This window comes from Euprymna scolopes, chromosome 1 (assembly GCF_053919585.1).
Source record: "Euprymna scolopes isolate OS-2025 chromosome 1, ASM5391958v1, whole genome shotgun sequence".
Taxonomy (NCBI): Eukaryota; Metazoa; Mollusca; class Cephalopoda; order Sepiida; family Sepiolidae; genus Euprymna; species Euprymna scolopes.
Genome location: NC_136482.1, coordinates 63,708,914 through 63,732,350, shown reverse-complemented (window position 1 = coordinate 63,732,350; position 23,437 = coordinate 63,708,914). Strand labels below are relative to the sequence as shown.

The 23,437-nt window shown below is 33.6% G+C and overlaps 1 protein-coding gene across 2 annotated transcripts in view; it reads left to right on the top strand.

The window, feature by feature from the left end:
• Positions 1-22,477, top strand: part of LOC145300582 (malonate--CoA ligase ACSF3, mitochondrial-like) — a 34,360-nt gene extending 11,883 nt beyond the window's left edge. For both annotated transcript variants that reach the window (XM_080144510.1, XM_080144500.1), the window contains exons 2-8: positions 852-1,604; positions 3,688-3,879; positions 7,725-7,894; positions 10,463-10,608; positions 13,340-13,459; positions 19,731-19,847; positions 22,031-22,477. In XM_080144510.1, the coding sequence (XP_080000636.1) occupies positions 882-1,604; positions 3,688-3,879; positions 7,725-7,894; positions 10,463-10,608; positions 13,340-13,459; positions 19,731-19,847; positions 22,031-22,428 (1,866 nt within the window). In that variant the 5' untranslated portion in view covers positions 852-881 and the 3' untranslated portion in view covers positions 22,429-22,477. The remainder of the gene's footprint in view (positions 1-851; positions 1,605-3,687; positions 3,880-7,724; positions 7,895-10,462; positions 10,609-13,339; positions 13,460-19,730; positions 19,848-22,030) is intronic.
• The last annotated feature ends 960 nt before the right edge of the window (positions 22,478-23,437 follow it).

The window sequence follows — 23,437 nt, the reverse complement described above, 5'->3', positions numbered from 1 at the left end:
TGCCTTGACAAAGTACAAAATAGACTTTGTGGCTTAGTGGGGGATGCTCTCTTCTCTTCCCTGCGACCTCTCTCCCACAGAAGAGACGTTGCAAGCCTGTCTTTGTTTTATCGTCATTTCCATGGCAAGTGCTCGTCCGAGCTCCAATCTCTGGTCCCCCTTCGCCAATCCTTCATGATAAACACCCGTCTAGCTAAAACCACTGTCAGTAATTTCCCCCACTCTTTATCTGTGCCTAAATCAAAATGTAGATTCCATGAACATAGCTTTTTTCTGAGAAGTGCACGCCTGTGGAATTCTCTTCCGTTTGCCTGTTTCCCACCTGACTACAACTTGGATGTCTTCAAGTCCAACATAAACAAATTCCTGATTAATCGCCCCCTTAAGTAAGACGCTTTATCAAATCTCCAATACCAACTATTACTACGATATTATCCTGTTGATTATTGTACACAAAATAACCCTTATCCCCGAGTGGCTTACGGGCCTTGATAAGTGGTGATCCCCATGTAAAAAAAAAAAAAGGTGATTTATGACCACTTTTTTTAATTGTTTTGGATTGTAAAACATACCCAAAAGTATTTGTTCAATTAGAAAATTGATTGCTATGTAGTTTGATTTGTTTTTCAGGGTTTCGTTCCCATGCATGTTCATGTGCGTCAAAAATACTTGTACCAAATGGCCACCAGTGATAGCATAAGGCATTAAATTGCATAATAAAGGTTTTAATTTCTGGAAAACACATTTTCTATAATCATTATTTCTCATTTTTAAAGAGCAGCAGGAAAAATGTTCTTTTTTTTTTTCTCAACCTTTACTGTTTTTTATGAGAACGTCTTTATTGTTTTCAGATTTGAAAATCTCTACCTTTCCTCCTCACGATGTGGCCTCTATTTATTCATTCTTGTCAAAAAGTTGCAAGTGAAAGACTGATATCTTTGATGCACAAGATTCTGCCATCCTCTTCTGTTCGCTCAATTGCCTGCCATAGATGGAAACGTGTCTACCGTCCTCTCTACCGTGCTTTCAACACACAGCGCCTCCCAAATCCAATTATACCTGTTTTCCTCCAAGCAGATAAATATCTTGAAAGGCTGGCAATTGTTGATCAGCATGGCCATTATTCATACAATGACTTGCTTCACTACAGTGCTGCCTTGTCAGAGAAAATCAAATTAACGTGCAGACATGGCAACACAAATGAAAACATAAATGGCTTACATGTGGCTTTTCTCTGTGAGAATGACATGTCATACGTTGTAACCCAGTGGGCTACATGGATGACTGGAGCTGTTGCTGTTCCTCTCTGCAAGACTCACCCTGTTAGAGAACTTTGTTTTTTTGTCAAAGACTCGCAGTCATCATTGTTGGTAGTCACTGAAGAATTCAGTAAAGTTGGAGAAGAGGTTTTACGAGAAACTGGTATACCATTATTAGTTATAAAGAAAGATGACTACGGATCTAAGTATGAAAAATCTGCTAACTATTGGCAGAACCAATTTCAAGATGAGAAGAAGATGCTTGATGAAATGTTGGCTTTGAATGAGTTTAGAGAAAAACCAGCCTTAATTATTTACACAAGTGGAACAACAGGCAAACCAAAAGTAAGTTGTATCACATTCATTTTCTTGCTTTCTTTTTTAATATTAATATATAAGCACCTTTCATCTAATTTCAGCTGCAAACCTCAGTTTGTAAATAGGTAATAACTAGCAGGTTGTCTGGAATTGCTTGGTCATAAAATATACTTAAATATGATTTTAATTGCTGCAGATTTTATATTTACAGGGTGGAATGATAAAATTGTCGCTCTAGAAATTATGACATGATTCCATTTCTGCTTGATGAAAATCAGTTTTCTTTTTTAGTTGAAGACCATTTATTAGTTGGCCAGTTGTGTATAAATCCCAAGAGCAATAGGAACCTTCTATCTTCAACGAAAAATATTGGAGATGCCCTGCTGTGCAACTCATGCTCTCTACTAATCCAAGTTATGATAACAGGACCATTGCCAGCACCCTCAAAATGCAAAACGAGACGGTTCAGTGCTTGAGGGTACAGCTCAATGAGGTTTCTGGCCACGGTTACAGCCATTGGTGGGGTTTCAAGTGAGGGCCACATCATGCCACCTCACATCTTCGAAGTCAGCTTAAAAGTCAATACCAAAGTGTTTCTGGATGTGCTGAAGAGTGTAGTGATCCTCTGGTACAATCAGATGACCACTGGTAGACCCTGGGTGTGGCAGCAGGACTTGGCGCTGGCACACAAGTCCAAAGAGACCCAGGCTTGGCTTCAGAAGAAGTGCTACGACTTTGTACTCATCTCTCACTGGCCTCCCTCTTCTCCCGACTTGAACCTACTGGACTACTTTGTTTGGTCCATACATTGAGAATATCACAAACATGACCTTCCACAACACCAAAGCTAGCCTGATTGCTGCCCTCTGCCGAGTATTCGCTAAGCTCCCACCAGTGCTTGTGGAAAAAGCATGCTCCCAATTCTAGACCCATATTGAGGCGATGATTGAAACTGAAGGCGGCTACATTGAATAAATGTCGGCTTTACTAAATAATCAAGTTACCTGAATTGATTTTTTTCAATAAAAGTTTTAAAATAAAGCTGTAGTGTTGTTTTCTTTTGGGTGACAAATTTATCCCCCCCCTGTAATGGATTTGCATGGAAATTTCATACAGATTCCAGCGTTTGACAAAACACAACTAAAGAAAGTTGGAGGTTACATCAACCAAAATGTTGTGCGAATAATATCTAAAATGAGAGAAGTAGTTTGAATAATCTAAATTATAAATTCTCATCTAAAAAATTCTAAAACACAAAACTAAAGCAAATTTCAGATCTCAGAAAAAATAGAAACTAAAATTAAAATTTTATTTATGACACCTAATGCATGAACTTAAAATATAAATAATCTATAATATAAATCTCACCTGTCTGTTTAAATGTATGTATGTATGTATGTATGTATGTATGTATGTTTGTATGTCTGCCTAAAACTTTCGACAGAGGTGACGGATTTTCACAAGATTGGTATCATTTTGAAGCTCGACCCTTTGGAGACAAATATAGAAAAATTGGCTAAAAACATTAATTCCTTCACCCTCAACTGGGCACTTTTCTACAGGGAGAGGTTGCTTTTTCCACCGATATTTTCAAAAGTCATCGCCTCTTTTCGATTGTCTAGTCTTAATTTAAACCTACGTCACTTCCAGTTTTTGATGGGCGCTTTTTTTTTTCACTTTCTTTTCCTCCTTCATGGTATGGGTTCGAGCCTGCTTACTACCACTTTTTTTTGCTCAACCAACACTTTTATACACATCTCCACTTTCTTTTCCGCCTTTACGTCACGGGTTCGAACCTGCCTACTAAATTTTTTTTTTTTTTTTTTGGCTCAACATACACCTACAAACACCCAGGCAACGCCAGGCACCCAGGCTAATTTAAAGTAATCGCAAAAATTCTATTGTTTTTCCTGTTTGCTTTGATTTTAACTCTTTATATTAAATGGTTTCATCTCTTGTCTGGAGTGATTTCCATAAAAAATCCTTCTTTTTTTTTAAGTTTAAAAAAGTTTGTATTGATTCAATTTTAAGATAAATTTCTTTATCACAAAGAATGTAATGTGTTGTTCTTTGAAGATTGATATTTTATCAAAAGTTTTTCTGTTTGTAGGGTGTGATTGTCAGCCATGGCAATCTGTATGCACAAATACTTGGGATGATTTCGACCTGGGGATGGACTTCTCATGATGTCATTCTTCATGTGTTACCCTTGCATCACATCCATGGAATTGTTAATGTGCTAATGACCCCTTTGCATTGTGGTGCAACCTGTGTTATGCTCCCAAAATTTAATCCACAAATGGTAAGTTTTAATCTTTTTTTTCTTTCTTCTTTAAAAAAACAAAGAAATGTGAAAACCAGTAATAACCATACTTTTCTCACATACACACCTCCAATATATCTATCAGAATACCATGGTATAACGAGTTCTCACTTACCCAATACCCTTAATTGATGTACATCCTTATTGAATAAATCTATATATATATTAGTATATAGTTTCATATCTTCATTTTCTGCCTTTATTGATTTCTATATAAGCTCCAAAACAATTTGTTCATCTTTGTATTATCCCGAGAAGTCTCCTCTTAAAGAATTGATCTTATTCTACGGTGCCTTTAACTACATATATAAAATCAAAGATTGGAGGTCTCCTTTTTTATCCTAACTCAACATTGCTTTATGCAACTGTTGTATTGCACTTGTGATTAGTATAGAGATTGAATAGAAAGACCAAAAACATGTGTAAAATCAACAGTACAAACAGTAGATTTTGTTACTTTGAAATACAAAAGTGTTATTTAAACACAAGAGAGTTTTACTATGAACTTCTGTGATTAAAGGGAGATAATAAATACAGAGTTTTTATTTTGAACTAAAGAATCACCACTTATCAAGACCAAAAGCCACTCAAGGATGGGAATTAATTAGATTGGTGTATTTTCACTAATCAAGAATATCATGAGAGGTTTAAAAGTGATAAATGAAATGGACAGAATTTGAATTCTTATGAGAACGGTTTATGGCAAATATTTGCTTTCATTGAATTTGACGATGACCATGTTGTGTTCTGCAGGAATGCAATCTCATGATACTGACAGAGACAGATGGAAATATCTTGGAAAGATATGTTGATTGTGATAAGTAATGTTTACATATAAGAGCACCAATACAATGAAAAAGTAGAAAGAGAGAAAGCCAATGGCTGTCAATATCACCATGCATAGCTGCATATCATTTCTTAAGCAAATGATATAAAATCAGCAAACAATCCAAAAAATATTACAAAAAAAACTAATGAAAAAAAAAACACTTAATAGATAGCTGATTTTTTGTGAAACCCCCAGATTCAGTGAGCTGTGAATACTAATTATTTTTCTGAGCATCTAAGTATCTTTTGTATCTAAAATCTGCTGGAGTAAGTCTGTGCTCCAACTTCAACCAAAGTGGTGATTTAATTTGAAGGTATACTCAAATTCAGCATGGGTTTCTGAAATCATAGTTATTTTTATTATCAAGAATGGTGGTAACTTTTTGTTATATTATGAATTGCAATATAAGCAAAATAATAATCTAAAGAGGAATATACATATGAACAAAGATTTGGGGTAACACAATTAGGTTTATTGTACAAATAGTACAAAACAAGAATAATTTGAAGGATATATGTATTATATATAAGTCGGTACGTATGGAATGGGATTCCGTCTACAACGCATTTGGAAGTCCTTTTTTTTTTTCTTCTGTTGTTAGAGGGTTGCTTGCTAGGTTGTTCTGTTCTAACATTTTTCATCCTCCTGCCCAATTCCTTGCTACTTGTTTCTATTCAAAACAAGATGAGATATGACCTTTGGTTGTGCTGAGTTAACTAACATTCAGAATGTTGCAATTTTCAGGCCATTCTGATACATTCCTCTGTATAACATTTGCTGTTGAGAACATGAGATTCATATTTTTTTTGTGCACATCATTCATTTGTTGGCAGACATCCTTCTGTGTATCTGGCACACTCTTTTAATGCATTTGATTAATCCACAATTAAAACATAAACTTGACTGCTCAACAGTCCTTCTCAACTTTTAGTCAGCTGGAATCTAAAATCCTTCCATATTCTCTTCGTAAATTTTGAGATCAGGAAAATCTTGATATTTTTGTACTATCTCTAGCCAGTTCAGTCTTTACACATTGGATAACATAATAGGGTGTATAGTGTTATGAAGTGTTAAATTTTTGCTCTAGAATTGTTAAGATAGTTTCACCAATTGTTATGGACATTAGAAAGCTCTGCCACCATATCACTGGAATAATTCACTTTACAACCCCAGTTTGCGTTGGTTCAGCAAGTAACTAGAAACTAGCAATATTTGTACAGAGCTTGTAATCAAACTAAAAATTTGTGATTGACTCTTCTTCATTTTGCTTCATAAAGTGAAAGTTCTGCCTGTGCACTTCTTTGTACACCCCCTCCCTGACACTGAGAAGCCATATTTACTGTCATATTGTTTAGCAGGGTTGAGTGTCTTAGCCCTAACCAGATCAAGTAGCAACCTGTTTATATCTGAGATACATGTCATCCTCTGCTTATTTTGAATAACTGCCGGATTAGTTATTATAATTAGTCCATTTGTCAATATACATGGACTAGTGATCGCTTATTGGATCTCGTCTTATCATAAGTTGGTCCAGTTTTCTGACACGAGATGTCCTTGCCTTTTGTAGTGTGATTTTTTTTCCAATTGCAGTTCAGTCAGTTGTTGCAAATATTGCTAGTCCATAATTTGTTTTATATACATATCCCAGTGTTTTCATATCAATTTTCATAACCACATTTCAATGTTTTCAAGTAGTCAATTGAATGTTGAATTTTGCATCAGCAATGCAACATAAAATGCTTGAATGGCTGTAAGCAACTGAATCAGGCTAATTGCTAGCCTTGCTTATGTATGTGCTATTTGCAAATGAACCATATTAGTTTAGTCCAGTTTATAGCCACATTACAGATATCTATCTATATTTCTATATTTCTCTTCTCTGCAACCTCTCTCCCATAAAAGGAATGTTGTGAGCCTGTCTTTGTTTTATCGTTATTTCCATAAGAAGTGCTCGTCTGAGCTCCAATCTCTGCACCCCTCGCTAATCTTTCATGAAAAACATCTGTCTAGCTGAAACCACTATCAGTAATTTTCCACACTCTTTATCTGTGCTTAAATCAAAACATAGATTCCATGAACAAAGCTTCTCTCTTAGAAGTGCACGCCTGTGAAACTTTCTTACGTTTGTCTGTTTCCCACCTGACTACAACTTGGATGTCTTCAAGTCCAACATAAACAAGTTCCTGATGAACTGTCCCCTTAAGTAAGACACTTTATCAAATCTCCATTACTAGCGATTACTGCGATATTGTCCCATTGACTACTGTATTGTACACGCAATAACCCTTATCCCCGAGTGGCCTCCGGGCCTTGATAAGTGGTGACTTCCATGTAAAAAAAAAAAAAAAAGAACAAAGCCACTCTTCTCATCATGGAATTAGTAGTAATAATAATACTTCATTGTTGATTTATGATTATGTTTTTGTGTGATTAAATAAAGTAATTAATTGCATTTATTATTAAAATATTTTGTTTTTTACTGAGTTTACTGTTAATTGATTAGTATTTCATCAAAAGACAGTTTTGTTTACAGAGAGATAACTAGCGTTGTAATTTGGAATTATTAGGTTGGTGCAAAAATAATGTTGTGTTTATATATGTAGTTGAACGTCAAAAACATTATTTTTGCACGAACCTAATACCTGCTCTTGCTAAGAGACATCAACACGGTCTTGTAACACATATCAGATTTACTGTTATAAAATTTTAATCATTTATTTTATGTTTTAAAGAAATCATTTAAAATTATTATTTTTAACAATTCGTTTTCACCTGTTTTATTTCTACATTGCTTTGTGTTTTAACGCTCAATCACCACATTATAACAATTGAAAAAAACTAAAGAATACAATTTTTTTTTATATTTTTATTTTGCTTATCCCAAACTCCTTAATATATAATCCGAGTTACAGATACAAAATGGTTGCCATCCCCTCTAATAGATTAGAGATGAATAAATATCTAAATTGTAAAATTTGTATATTCTTGTTTCTAGGTTTGGGCTAAACTGCTAAATCCTGTTGGTATGAATGGTGGGTTAAGAATCAATCTCTTCATGGCTGTGCCAACAATTTATGCCAAACTTATTGAATCATTTGAGTCGAAAGGACAAGCAAATAATTACATGAGGACATTTGTGAGAACAACGTGTGAGAATCGTATCAGGTAAGAAATGCAAATTTTGCTTCTTGTAAAAATAGTTGAACATTTTTTTTTTAATTTGGCTCCTCTCGTTTCCATTTTGTGTTAAACTTTTTTGACTGAAGGAGGGAGAGCAATATTACTGTATAGTAATAGTACTGTACACTGTTTATTGCATTTACACAAAAATATCAAGATATTTCTACAAAATCTGTGGGCATTTGTTTGAAATAGACTTCATTAACATTTAGTGTGAATCCAAATAAACATGTTGATAAAATGAACTCTCTTTAATATTGAGATTGTTGGTGGTTTCAGACATTGTTGAACATTTCTTATAGAAGACATTGTTGGCTTAATGGATACTATCAAGAAATATAAAATTGGCTATGCTGAATTATACTGAGCTGCTGGGATCCCCTTCCTCAGCTATAGATAAAATATAGTTGAAAAAAGTTACACTTTGTCCCAAGTGAATTCTAAAGATTAAATTTATGCATAAAATATACTTTATTGATTGTCTTCCTTTAAATGACAAATGTTAGTAATTAAGATGTTAAAAGACAAAGAAAGGGAATATTGTAAGTCCTTGAGTCAAGACAAAGAAAATATTTTATTGAGTCCATAAGCTTGGATGAGAAAAAAATTTATTATAAGTAAATTAGTCTGTGAATGTGAAAAATAGTTAAAAAATAGAATGTTATTCCAAAGTATGTACGTATGTAGATAAGAATAAGAGCTGGTTTGTAAGGTTTGTAGAGTTCAGATTATTTATTTTTGGAAGTAAGTTTGTGCCAAAATCTTAAGAAAGCAAGTCCATATGCCAATGCCAATAGTCAGATGCTAAAGTCAAGTTTTGTTTGCATGCCAATAAATTAGGTTTTGTTGATTAACCCGAGTTTGTTAGGCATTTTGATCATCTTACCAGTTAACTGATTGCAAAATACAAATGCAATTCTTTATATAACAACTGATAACAAGTGTTTGGTTTCAGGAGAGATTGTTTCTGATTGATCAAATTGCGAAATGGAGTATTTGCTCCAATCAGTCCGAAGCATTCAAGTCAAGTTAATATTTTCAACATAGTTATTCTGTGGCTGCTGCTGTTGTTATTGTAGTAACTTATATATTGCATATTACATGCATGTGAATTAGTGGTTTCAGAGTTTGCACACATTAATACACAGATGTATCAGAATAGATTGAATCTAAGACAGTATTCTTTATGGCAACACATCAAAGGCCATAAATGACTAAAATCTTCTGACCTTGAGCATGTAGTGCAATGGGGAAAATGGTAGTTCATTTGAATACATCGAAAACCAAGCTTTTCTCTTTTTATCAGCAACACTCTGACCTCCATTTGGCCTTAATTGAAATGAATGGCTCCTGTTTTGGGGAAGCATCATGTTTTAACAAGTTTCTGGAACTGACTTTTACTCCTGATCTGAAATGGAACACATACATCAAATCTCTTGTCAAGATCACCAGAAAAGTGGTGAGATCACTCTACCACTTCAGTAGATGCATCTCACTGCTGATGCAATCCTCTACTTGTAGAAGAGCCAAGTATGTCCTAGGATGGAATACTGTTGCCACATCTGGGCAGGAGCACCCTATCTTCCCTTGACAGAATTCAAAACCAGCTTTGAAACCTAGTAAGTGATGCGCTTTTCTCTTTCCCACAAAAGAGACATTGCAAGCTTGTCTATACTCTATCGTTATTTTCATGATGTGCTCATCTGAGCTTCAATATATGGTCCCTGCTACGATATCAACTTGAGTTTAACCAGCCCCCTGCTACGATATCAACTTGAGTTCAATTAATCATATGCATAGAGAAACAAATCTAATTTTATTCCTCAAAAAACTGTATTCAGAAATGAATGCATTTTTTCATATAAAAAATTATGCAATGCCAATTGTTGCTATCTCAAATAATGACACATAGAAATGAAAAGATTCCGTTTCATTCTTTTTATCTCAAAAGTTGTAAACCACATTTCCTCAGTGGATTGCATGGAAAATTAGATGTTAGACCACTTAAGCATAAACGAGAGGGAATCATTTTCATTAGTTGAAAATGTTGAGTTATGTGAAATAATTTTTTCTTTTTTGCATCTGTGCAGATATAAGAGGAAGCATTTTATTTTAATGAATCCTATTCCATTCAATACAAACGAAAACAAAACACAAAGAGAAAAGGTAAAAAACGAAGCCGAATGAATGGAAAAAGAAAGAGAATAGCTTATATCAGCTAGTATTTTTTTTCACATTTGCTCATCTTGCATATCTAATAACTAATCAGTCACATTATTATTTTTGTACAGCTTTCAGAGATTGTTGCTAAAGATCTGATACAATCATAATAAGATAAGAATAAGAGCTGGTTTGTAAGGTTTGCAGAGTTCAGATTATTCATTTTTGGAAGTAAGTTTGTGCCAAAATTTTAAGAAAGCAAGTCCATATGCCAATGCCAATTGTCAGATGCTAAAGTCAAGCTTATTCTTTCAATATTTTTTGCATTAGAATACTGTGCAAAATTATTTTGGAGCAAAATAATTTTGATTACTATTTTTCCACTCTTCTCAGATTAATGGTGAGTGGCTCAGCCGCTTTACCACAACCAATTATGGAACGTTGGGAAGAAATTACAGGCCATAAACTTTTGGAACGTTATGGAATGTCTGAGATTGGGATGGCATTATCAAATCCTCTTAATGGGCCCCGAATTCCAGGTTTTGTATTATTATTATTATTTTTTTTTTTTTTTTTAATCTGGATGTGATTCAGCTCTTTAGAAATATTTTATTTCCAAGATTGAAATTTTATATCAAAATGAGATAAGATTTTAGATGTGATATTAGATTTAGAATTCAAAAATGTAATAAGGATCTTTATAGAGTTGATATGTTCAAAGTGAAAACAACCTATGAAGTCATACAAAAGATGTTATGCTACCTTTGAACACAAATAAACATGCTGTAGCAACAATTATATGACAAGCAAATCATCCAATGATGTATCCATTAACATACATTTCGATAGAATCAGACTATTTGACTATTGAAAAAGAAATATTAACAATAGTTTGAACCTTGAAAAAGGTAAAAACTTTTCATTTGCATAGTGTAGCAAATAAAAGATAGTCTCCTCTAAAATACAACTTTCTAACAAGACTCACAAACTCTATTTCACATACATTATAAAAAAGAGTTAAAAGTTAACTGTCCTTCCAATAAAAACTGCTCCTTTTACTACACTTGCCTCTCATCACATTTCTTGTAAACTGACAGCCTATGTTTGCTTCAATGACATATGCGCAATGTCATTTCAATGTTGATGCTTATGTGGTTAGCATCACTATATAGGAAGGCCCGCAATCCTCATCCTTTTACTTTGTTGCAGTGAGTTTATATTACTTATAGAAAGTACAGCTGGAGCAGACTTTTACAGACTAGTACTCTTTCATAGAAGAACAATGTTAGTTTCATCTGCTGATGAACTATCACCTGAAAGGACATTGAGTGCTCAAACATCATCTCTAAACTACTTATGGAAAGTTTGCCTATTAAACTCAACAAAACTAACTGATCACCTTCCGCTGCATGATATGGCATTTCATCAGTCTGCATTGACTGCGGACTAATTCTCCATAAATTTGATCATACATTTATCATGTGTGGGTCAATATTCTTTATGTGGTCCTTAAATATTTTATGGTTCAGGTGAGAGGGTGGCATTAATATCTTGTACAGAAACGTGGTACTTATTCAATGCTGTGGAAGACAAGAGGTCGTCATGTGATGTTATGCAAAAGGACCATCTTTAATACAAAGCATTGTTTTCTTGGTGCAATTATTTTAGTGCTTCTGTGACTGTTCTATCATACCATTTTTGGCAAATGCATGCCTCATAAAACTTTTGAAATGTTTGCAAGTGAAAGCAGCGTCATTCACAGTCAATTGGTACAACTGCAATCAATTGGAAATGACCACTGCCACAATGAGTGTCCATCCCAAGGTTCTCACTAATGCATGCATAATTTTATTCCAGTGATAATATTTGCATAGTTAGCCTCACTCTGCTACAAAACATATGTCCCTTGCTCTTTTATATCATGGTGGTTGATCATTTCTTCAGACAGAATTTTTACTAAAATCAGATTTTAGATTGTTAGAATTTATATTTAACCTAAAATAAAAATGTCAAAGGTTACATCTTTGAGAATTTTAAGATGGACAAATAAATTTATTACATTGGATTTTAACATCATACACATAAGAGAGAATACAATTCTACATGTAAATGCCCAATCCTGAGTTAATGAAATGATAGAAAATCATGCAAATTCAGAAGTTACAAAATAACAAATTAATAAGTGGAAATGGCTGTTTTATCGCTAAATCAACTTGGAATAGAAACAAATAAAATACTAAAAAGAATAAAAAAAATATAAATGGCTAAGAGACTCTTCAAAACCCAAACTAACTATGGATAAGGGCATCAAGATCTTTTTTTTTAACAAAATAAAATTCATTTGTCACTCAATGACAAGAAACCATCTGCAATCCAATGAGATTTGGCTCTACATGGATCATACATGTCAAAGATATTATTGATATTAGTCAATTTATTTTGAAGGAATAACTAAAGTAACTAAAGTCACAGATAACAAACAACCACTGTAAAAAAAAGTGCAGATATTTTAAAATAATGGAGTATATAAAATGATAGTCATAGACAATGAACCAACATTTTGCGTTAAAAATCTATGTTCATGGTTAAAATGTAGGATGCATCTCATACAAGGTAATATCATAACCATCTGCAATCTAATGAAACTACAGAGAGAATAGTGCAAACAATGAAAATATGATTAAAAACGTCTGCCCCATTTCATGAAAGCAGAGAAACCTACCTACTTATTAAATTGCCCAACGATTTCACAGGCACTTCATTAATTTGAAGGCAAATCAGATCTTCCATAATATCATTTTCTAGAAAAGAAAATGTTTGATAAGGAATCACATTCAGAAAAGGCAATGTTCCTATTACGAAAACAGCATAACACAGTGATATTAGAGGAAAATAGGTAGCCTATAGAAACCAATGGAGATCCATTCAGAACTAGAATGGAACCCAAAGACATGAAGGAACAGTTAGAAAATGAACAGCAAAAAAAGAAAGGAAGATTTTACTGTGAAACAAGCAATGCATGTGTAAAAAATTATCTTAAATTATAAGAATTATATGATTGAAAAGGAATATTTTTCAAAAAGGAACTTTTGCATATAAAAAGAAAATTAATTTGGAACACATTTTAAGTAAAAAAAAGTTTACATAAAGAAAAATGCACATCTCATCATTTAATGTTGTTGTGAATTCAAAACTAACAAAAAAGTCTCCCATTTTAATGGATATTTTCCCAAAACAGAAATGTTATCAGATGAACATCTCTATTTTCAGGTGCGGTTGGACAACCAATGCCTTGGGTAGAGGTTTGTATTGCAAAAGCAAATGTTTATGCTAAATATGGGTATGATGTGATTGCTCAAGGGAATAAAAGTCATACTAGAATCACACCTGGTGAGTATTTTCTCATACAACATGAAACTAGCCAAATCAAAAAATTGAAAATTAAAAAATTTCCCCTGAAACTGATTATCAAAATTTCTTTATAGATTCACCAAAAAAACTGGGATTAAATTCAAATCGGTGAGAATTGCTGTAATTAATTTGATATAAAAATAAAGATAAGGAAACTTGAAATGATCATTTAAAAGTAAGTTTTTTTGGTTATTGATGTTGTCAATGTATAAAAGTTCTTTTATATAATTTAGTAATTATTACTCAACCGATTTTTAAACAATTAAAATGTGCATGCATTAAGCAGCATATCTATACGCAATTCAACCAGCCACATAGTTTTACCTCCAGAATATTTTATAAAAGTTAAAATGTAAGTGTTCAAGTCAGATTGACAATATTGATACAATAATTACAAGAAACCTTCTCAACCAATAGCTATGACTAAAGATACATTACCTGAAAGTACTTCTTTGAAACTTCTTCGCTAAACATTCACAGGGAACATGAGTTGGAACAAATACATTGAGAGCATTGCTAGGGTCGCTGGAAGGAAGGTGGGCTCTCTCTTCTGTACTAGAAAGTTACTTACGAAAGTATTCTGTACCTCTACGAGGCCACCATTTGCCCATGTATTGAGTATTGTTGTCACATTTGGGCTAGTGCATCCACTGCTAGTCTCTCGCTCCTGGACAGGGTTCAAAAGAGTCGCCAACCTGATAGGTCCTGAACTGTCGTCTAGGCTTCAGCCTCTGTCTCATCGATAACATGTTGCATCCCTCTGCCTGTTCTACAAGTATTTTAATAGTGAATGCTCCAACAAACTACAAGCTCTTCTACCCCCTCGACATAAATACCTCTAACAAACAACTAAATCTCACCCCTACACAGTAGAGATCCCTAAATGTAAGAAGGACTTCTACTCTAATAGTTTCTTCCCCAGAACTGTCAGACATTGGAATGCCCGTCCGGGTTCCTGCTGTCCCAACTGTACTGACATGCAGAAGTTCAAGTGTAATATGAACCTACATCTTGCTACTCAACTTCCTACATAGCATCCCTGCAACTTATGTTCCCGATAGTAGCCCCCTACATCAAAGTAACACTGTGCTTTGTTTGGGGTGAGAATGGAATTAAAAATAAAACAAAACAAAAAAAACTGATTTATACCACTAAATTCTTTTGGACAAGCATTTTCCGCTGCACAAATTGAAGATGAGCAAAGATATAATATAATATACATATATATTTATATATATATATATAAACATTAGCAACCATTAAAATATAAGATTATGTGTATAAAAAAAATCAATAAAAAACAACTTTAACAATTCATCTTTAAAGCAGACAAAACTTGATTGCAAGAATCGCTGAAAGAAAAAAAACAAAAAGCTATTTCAGTTTTCACAAACTTACATGATATAATTCCTTATTTAAAAATTACTTTTTTATATAGTACATTATGTATTTTGTAAAAGTCTTATACAAACTGAGGCAATGTTGAACTTTTTTTTTTCACTCAGTTATATTTCACAACTTTTTATGAAAACTACATTTTCATACTACATAAATATTTAATTGATTTTGTTTCTTTGAATGAGTCACTGTTTATGGGTTTCTTCCCTCCATTTTAATAATTGTCATTAACTTTGAAGTTAAGATTATCAGTGTATGTGTGAAACCATGAACCCACATGCAAGTAAAGTCGATATGGCAGCATTTAAAACAAATGTCTCTCCTAGTATTCTTATCTGTTTACCAAAAAAATATTAAATAACTTGTAATCAGAATTTCTGAAGTGCGATATTATTATTCTTAACTTTTTTGTTTATCTTTTTCTGTACTTCATCAGAAACTTTCAAATTAATATTCAACAAAGATTAAATAATCAGCACAGATTAGTAATTTCAGTGTTAGTCAAACAAAATCCTATTTTCCTTGTATGAATTAAGAGAAATTTGTTGATGTTATGCTGTTTGGTGTGGACAGATATTGAACATTTTGCTATTGGCTGATTGAAAAATTCACTTCAGATGAACAATAATTTATGAAAATAATTTATCCTTGATCTTCTCTTATTTGACTTACAGATTATAGAGATGAAAGTAGGCAATATGAGAAGACATGTTTCTATTTTTAATGGAATTATTAAAGAACTAGAGTATCTGAGCAGCCAGAAGTTAATTCTTTAGAATCACTCTGAATTTAATTTATTTCAATAATTACACCATCAACCATAAATTTATATACACCAAAGTTTATATTTACTTTGCAATAACATTAATTAAAACTGCAAAACCTTTGTATTATTTAGATCAAGGTTTTAGCAAATGCCCCCTCTAGAATACTCGGATACCTACAAACAGCTCCCCCCCCCTCCTGACATGCATTTTTACATTATAATGTCAGTAGTAGTAGTGGTAGTACATAATTAAAATGAAAATAAATAATAGTTTTGTCAACATTATGATGTGTGTGATTCTTGAATTAATTTTTCCCTGTATGTCTCGAAAAGGCTTTTTCCCCCCGACGGTCCCGGGGTCATTACTATCGCTAAGAAGTGTTTATATACCCCCTAGATAATATCTAGGATTTGGGAATGTGGGTCGCATCTAGATTTATTTACATCGACTTTTATAAGATTCACGCTATTTCCCTCTGTCCCCTGTTTGTCCTGCTTTTTAGTATAAATACAGTTAAATTAAATTTAAACTGTCGTGTTCTCGGCTTTCGTGCCGAAACGTCCAGAAAGCAATCAGCTTTTGATCAATGTGGAGTTTCTCCTTATATCAGACAATTGCTATTCATATGGGGGAAGCAAAAACTAAAAATACTGCCACGTCATCGTAACGATCCCGCGATGACCTCATTTAGCATCTTCCTGTCAATCAAACCTCTTTCACTGGCTTTATAAGCCTTGACTTAACACGCTAATCAATTACTCTCACTCGTGGTCGAGACGGTTATGTAGTTGGCTTTTGTTTCCACCTCCACGTTAAGGCTTCCGAGTTCAATCCGCCTCCCGACCAAAACTATTTTTTTTTTCTTTTACACCTTTAAACACCTGGGCAACGTTTTTTTATTACTTCGCTTATTCTTTAGTTTACCCCCCCCCCCCCCCCCATACACACAGGTTTGATCCAACAGGTTTATTATGCCATTTTCTTTCCGTTTTGGTTTTGGTTTTTCCGATTTTTTTTAACATTGTCTTTTTTATAATATTTAAGCAGGGTTATTACTTACCCCCCCCCCTACACACACACCTACAAACACCCGGGCAATGCCGGGTACCCCTCACTAGTTAAAAATAAGGGTGATGCAATCAATTTCTGCATGAATTATGAATTCCAAAGAAAAACGGATGAAAAAACCTAATAATGTTACTAGAAGCTCTCCATCTTTCACCCCCTAAAGGATCTCAGGGACCCCTATACGATAACTTTGGCCATCACCCACCTGATCTTGTAACGCCCCTCCCCCTCCCTAGTATACGATATCGACCCCATTGGAAAACCCTAGTTTACATTATTCACACTATTGTTCTCAAGAGTGTTATTTTCACGTTTCTTCATGTATATCTTGTGGAACTCGGGAATCTACATGGAATGCACAAAAACCCATGGATAAAGTCTTATAAAGTTACACTTTACTTGCGGTTAAAAGTTCAATTCTCGGTGTGAACGACATTCAAAATACAATTGCCAATAACTTTGGAAGCCATCAGGGATATCATCAGAGATGCCTTATGGGGAAATATCTTTTCTCTTCCCGCTGAACAGTGAGCAAATGAGACCACTGAAAGGTTCAAAACAGAAATTGAAGCACATATTTCCACGTGGAAATTCTATAGCAAGCCCCACCTCCCCAAGGGTTTACTCCTACTTGTGCAGCTGCCATTGCTCAAAGGCAGTATGTGTAGCACAGATTTAACTGACATAAGTTCAGTTCAAACAGACAGTAGTTTATAGAAGCTAGAACTAATTGTAAGAGAGAAATAGTGACTAAGCTAAGAGAGAATGTAATATAACCACCAGAAAACGCATCGAAGCACAAAAATTAGGAACTCGGGACTTCCGGAAAATCTACAACAGTGTAGTAAATAATTGGCAATCAACAATTCCCCCACTATCCAACAATCATGAAGTTGTTTGGACGGCAACCAAGAAGGCTAACATGATTAACAGTCAGTTTGCCTTTAACTCTCCACATTGGACCCAGCAAATCACTCCCTCCCTGACTTTCCTTTGCGGACAGACGCCACACTAAATGATCTGAAAATCACCCCTTCTCAGGTGCATAATATCATAAAAAACCTTGACATTTCGAAAGCATGTAGGCCCGATCTCTTCCTGGCTGTGCTATTAATAAAATGCTCCACCGAGGTTACTCCAGTTCTCGCCAAACTTTACAACAAATGCCTTAATGAATCTTGCGTTCCTGACTGCGGGAAAACTGCTTCTGTGGTACCTGTTTTCAAGAATTCTATTGAAAGAACTGACCCATTAAATTATCATCCCATTAGACTCCCACTTTTCACCAAATATTTGAGTCCTTAATTAACCAAGCTTTAGTCCATCACCTTACAGCTGCTATACTTCTGATCGATTAACCAACAATATGGATTTAGGCAAGCCTGTTCTACAGCAAATAACTGTAGTCTCTGAACGTATATACAGTACACTGGACAAAGCAGAGAAGGGTAAGGCTTTTGACAGGTTATGGCACGATGGTCTTCTCAGGAAAATCAGATTATACAGTATCACTGGACGAATACTTAACATAATTAAATCCTTCTTAAGAGAAGAATCAAGGTTGTCCTCGACGGTCATATATCTAAACAATATGATATTAATGTAGGAGTATCTCAGGGGTCTTCCCTTGGACCTTTATTATTCCTAATATTCATAAATGACCTCCTTGATAAAACTGTTTCTGAGATGGGTATATGCTGATGACACCACGCTCTATAACAGGCACGAGGGGAAAACAAATGAACACATATCTAAGGAAATGACAGAAACACGAGAGGATGACCTCCAATCTGTAATGGAATAGGGACATAAATGGATGGTCACATTTAATGCTGCCAATACTAAACTTATTTCCTTCAATAATTACAAGAAATCTTCTCAACCACCAATGGCAATGACTAAAGATACATTACCTGAAAGTACTTCTTTTAAACTCCTTGGCTTATCATTTACAGGGAACATGAGTTGGAACATATACATGGAGAGCATTGCCAGAGCCGCTACATTGAAGGTAGGATCTCTCTACCGTGCCAGAAAGCTAAATATGCCTGAAAGTATTCTGTATCTCTATAAGGCCAATATTCACCCATGTGTGGAGTATTGTTGTCACATTTCGGCTGGTGCATTTGCTACTAGTCCCTCATTTCTGGACAGGGTTCAAAAGAGAGTCGTGAACCTGATAGGTCCTGAACTGTCATCTAAGCTTCAACCTCTGTTCTATTGATCAAATGTTGCATCCCTCTGTTTGTTCTACAAGTATTTTAATAAAGAATGCTCCGACGGACTACAAGCACTTGTACCCTAGCGACGTAAATACTCCTGACAAACCCGACAAGTAGCAAGATCCCACCCCTTCACAGTAGAGATCCCTATGTGTAAGAAAGCCTTCTACTCCAATAGTTTCTTTCCCAGAACTATTAGATTTTGAAACACCCTTCTGGGATTCTGCTTTCCCAACTGTACTGACATGCAGAAGTTCAAGTGTAATGTGAACAGACATCTTGCTGCTCAACTCCCTACTTAGTATCCCTGCGACTTATGTACCCGATAGTAGCCCCCTCTACATCAAAACGACATTGTGCCTTGTTTGGGGTGAAAATGCAATAAAAAAAATGTTTTTTTAAAAACCCTAGGACTTCTACCTAGTTATGGCTGACAGAACAATAGCATGCTACCCCCATGGATTAAATAAAGGGTTCCATTTGAAATTCCTTGCAGATTTCTGAGTTTGACAGAAAGATTATGGAGTTCGACAAGAGACACCTAGAGGTTATATCAACCAAAACATTATGAAAATAACACACAAGATGAGAACAGTAGTTTGAAGACTCGAAATACGAATTATCAATCCTCATGTCAAAAATTTAGAAAATGTCTCTTGAATTAATATAGATTTCACTTATATCATGTTTCAGAAATTTAACATTTGCTGATACTAACTTACTAATCATAGCTGCAAGTAAATGAGCATCAATTTTATTCAATTACTGAATTATTTTTATACTTCTTTATAAAAGGTATGGAAGGCGAGCAAGGGGAGTTACTTGTTCGGGGACCCAATGTATTCAAAGAATATTTTCAAAGACCGGACTCAACCAAATCAGCTTTCACTGAAGATGGTTGGTTTCAAACAGGTAATTGACATTTTCGAATTTTTTAAAATAAAGTTTGAATAAAATTATGCTTTTGTTCAGTATATTCAAAATAACATAATCTCTCTCATTTATAAGTAACATTTGTATTCACGTAAATATTTAAAGTGTACTTGGACTTGGAAATTACTTCTGAAATTTGAGAGATAGATTTTATGCATAAAAAAATGAAATTCACTTGAGCTCAAATTTTAACACTTACCATTTGAATAATACTACTTTATAAAAATTATATGGATTTTTTTTAGCAGTGCCATCTATACATCAGGCCCAGGACTTATTGAGTGATGTGTTGGTATTTGTATTGTTTATAGTATATATAATTTTGAGTCTACAGTTTTTCTCAATGACCACCCTGGATTACAGTTGGGAGTAATAAAAAGTTTCCATCAAGATAATAATCAAGTTAAAGAATGATGAAAAGTCATTTCCATTCACTTGTATGATGAATGCTCTCATAGATGATCGAACGATGACGATTATAGATGTGGAGGACACCTCACTTGAAACTAACTCTTGCTACTTGGGCAACATGTTAAATGTTAGTGGTTACTAATGTGATATCACTGCTTGTTGTGTTGTTTAGGGAAAATTCAGGAAGCCGCAACCAATCATTACATTTAGGCACATTTCTTTCCAAACCCAAGACAAGATCTTTCAGCCTGTGTTCACTCTGGCATCTAGCATGGTAGTGAGATGTTGGCCCCAAATGCTTCTGATTTGCTATGAGCAGTTGTATGTGTGGCGCCTTTAATATCAAAACAGTATGATGATAGATATTTATAAAAAAGCAATTTTTATATATGCAAATTAACCAATCCAGTACTATGAAAAACTTCTGCTTACATAATTCTAATATGAAATAATGACTAAACATTTTAATTCATGCAGATTAAACCTTAATTAAGGTTAAAAGTTGTTGAGAAAATTCTATAAATGATGTATAGAAAATTGTGACAGTTTTCAAACAATAGCTGACCAAAAAATATGTAATGATTAGGTTTAAGAAAAAATGTATATACATTTAGAAAATATACTTTTTTTATTCAAAAACTTTTGAAATTATGAAACCATTTCAGATAAACAATTTAAATTTATCAAATTGACAATGGGGAAAAACCTACTCAATTGTTTCAAATGCAAATGTATTTTTAAAAATTTTAATATATTGTGAAACATTATTAGAATTGATTCCAGATAAATTATTTAAAGTTTTCTTTGGAATTCCTAACCGTTTTGACTGATACTGTTGGTTGTGATTATTATTTAATATTTATGAATTCCACTAGTCTGAACTGATTGTTAAATTTCAACAATTGCTTAATAAAATTATTTCATTGTCATTTGTTTGATAGAATGTAAAAATATCAAAATGATGTGACAGGTATTCAATGTAAATGTTAAGCCATGACTGAATTAATTTAATCCAAAATATTGTCTGATGCAGTTTTCAACTTGTATCAGATGAGAATATACATCAGATATATTTAAAAAAATGGATCAGACAAAATATTAGGAGGAAACTTTGTGAAATGCCTATTCTTGACAAAGATTGAATAATTGTTTTAAACATAAGAAAAAAAAAAATACAGAATAATCAATACTAAAGAAACAACATTCAGTGAACAAGAATAGATTTGAAAAAGTTTGAAACTATTTTTGGTTGTTTTGTTTTTATAACAGGTCTTATAAGAAGACATGAATGACTTTCTCATCATAATGAGAAAAACAAGAAAAAATATTTGAAAACTTAACAAAAGCTTAAAATGTATCCATTCTCTAGATGGGAACTTTGAAAACATTACATTCTATACAAATTTAAAAACAAGTTTAATTCTGAAGAAAAAAACTATAAACAAAATAACATGAGATTGTAATCACAACTTCTCCAAATGTTTAACCATTGATCAAATCTTTGTGTTTTGTTTGTATTGTTAGAAAAATTTGAATAAAAACTACATGTAACACCATAGTATCTTTATCTCTTGATGGATATGCAATTTTTATAGAAGTTTTAAATAGGATAGATTTTTTGTTTTATTATTGGTTGTGATTTGCTAAAAATTTTAAAGTTATATTTTAAAATCTTAAAATGTTTAAAATTAAAAAAATATTTAAGAAAATTTTTTAAAATTATAATAAATATTTCATTTTTTTGCTTGCAGGAGACACGGCTCTTTATGAAAATGGAGTTTACCGTATCATGGGTCGGACTTCAGTCGACATCATTAAAAGTGGAGGATATAAAATAAGTGCCCTGCATATTGAACGCCACTTGTTGGCTCACCCGGACATTATAGATTGTGCTGTGGTTGGCCTTCCAGACATCACATGGGGCCAACGTATAGCTGCTGTTATAATCCTAAAAAGTGGTGCAGATGAAATGTCGCAAAGGAAATTGCAGGAATGGGCTGCAGAGCATTTACCATCCTATCAGATTCCAACTGTTTTAAAGCAACTGAAAGATGAAATACCACGAAATGCGATGGGAAAGGTGAATAAGAAAGAGATTTTAGCCAATCTATTTCCAGAATATATACATCGAAAAGATTTTGTCAAATAAAATTTATAATTTAAGTGATAAAAAGAAATAAACACGATTTGTTTTTTAACTGTATTTTCACTGGATTTATTATTACATAATCATAGTTTCTAACAACATTGCCTTTTGTCGCTTCTGTTTTAAATGTACTAAAACAGATTTAAGTGGTAACTTTTAAAAGACTGCATTTGCATTGTCTGACTTCAGGTGACATTCACCCAGAATGGGTTGAGTCCGCTCCTCCCATACAGTGTCCCGGATGAATGCAAACCATGTACGATGGTCTGCAGCAGCCAAGATAATGATGGGCAGCTAGTTTGGGATCAGCGGCAAACATTGTAGACATTCAGTTAACTTTATGAACATCATCACCAATTTTAGAGTGGTTCTGGAACTCCTGCTTCTGTATTGCAGTGTGGCCGAATCTACAAAGTCTCCCTTTAAAGCAGTTTGCTTATTTTGCAATGCAAACATCAACCATAGAATGTTTGCATTGCAGAATAAACCAAATCACTTTCAAATGAAATTATTTTAAATCCTGTTATAAATTTTCGTACTGTCTGTGTGTGTGACGCGGTTTATCTCAGCCTACAGGCAATCCACTCAGGCAAGTTAGGTACTGAAATGAAGCTTATGACCGAGCGGATGTTTTAGTGATATTTATATCCATGTTTGGTGTATGGAAATGCAAAAAAAAAAAAAAAAAATGCACAAAAAAAATAACGATTTACTAAACGTTTTATTTACTGGATATTTTTCCGGTACAAGGACTCAAGTTTGCCCAGCTGGGCAAACATGGGTGCTTATAAAATAAAAAGGTCATTTTGAAACATTATTTGTTTTTAATTTAACACATTAAAAATCGATCCTTCTTACATAAAAATAATTTGTAGAATATTTTAACATTCACTAAATAAAAAGAAATTAAGAAAAATTTTCAAGCACTTATTTTTTTATTTTTCACATAGAGTAAAATATAAATAGTTGTTTTAAAATTTAACAAGTATATATTTTTTATATGTACATTCTA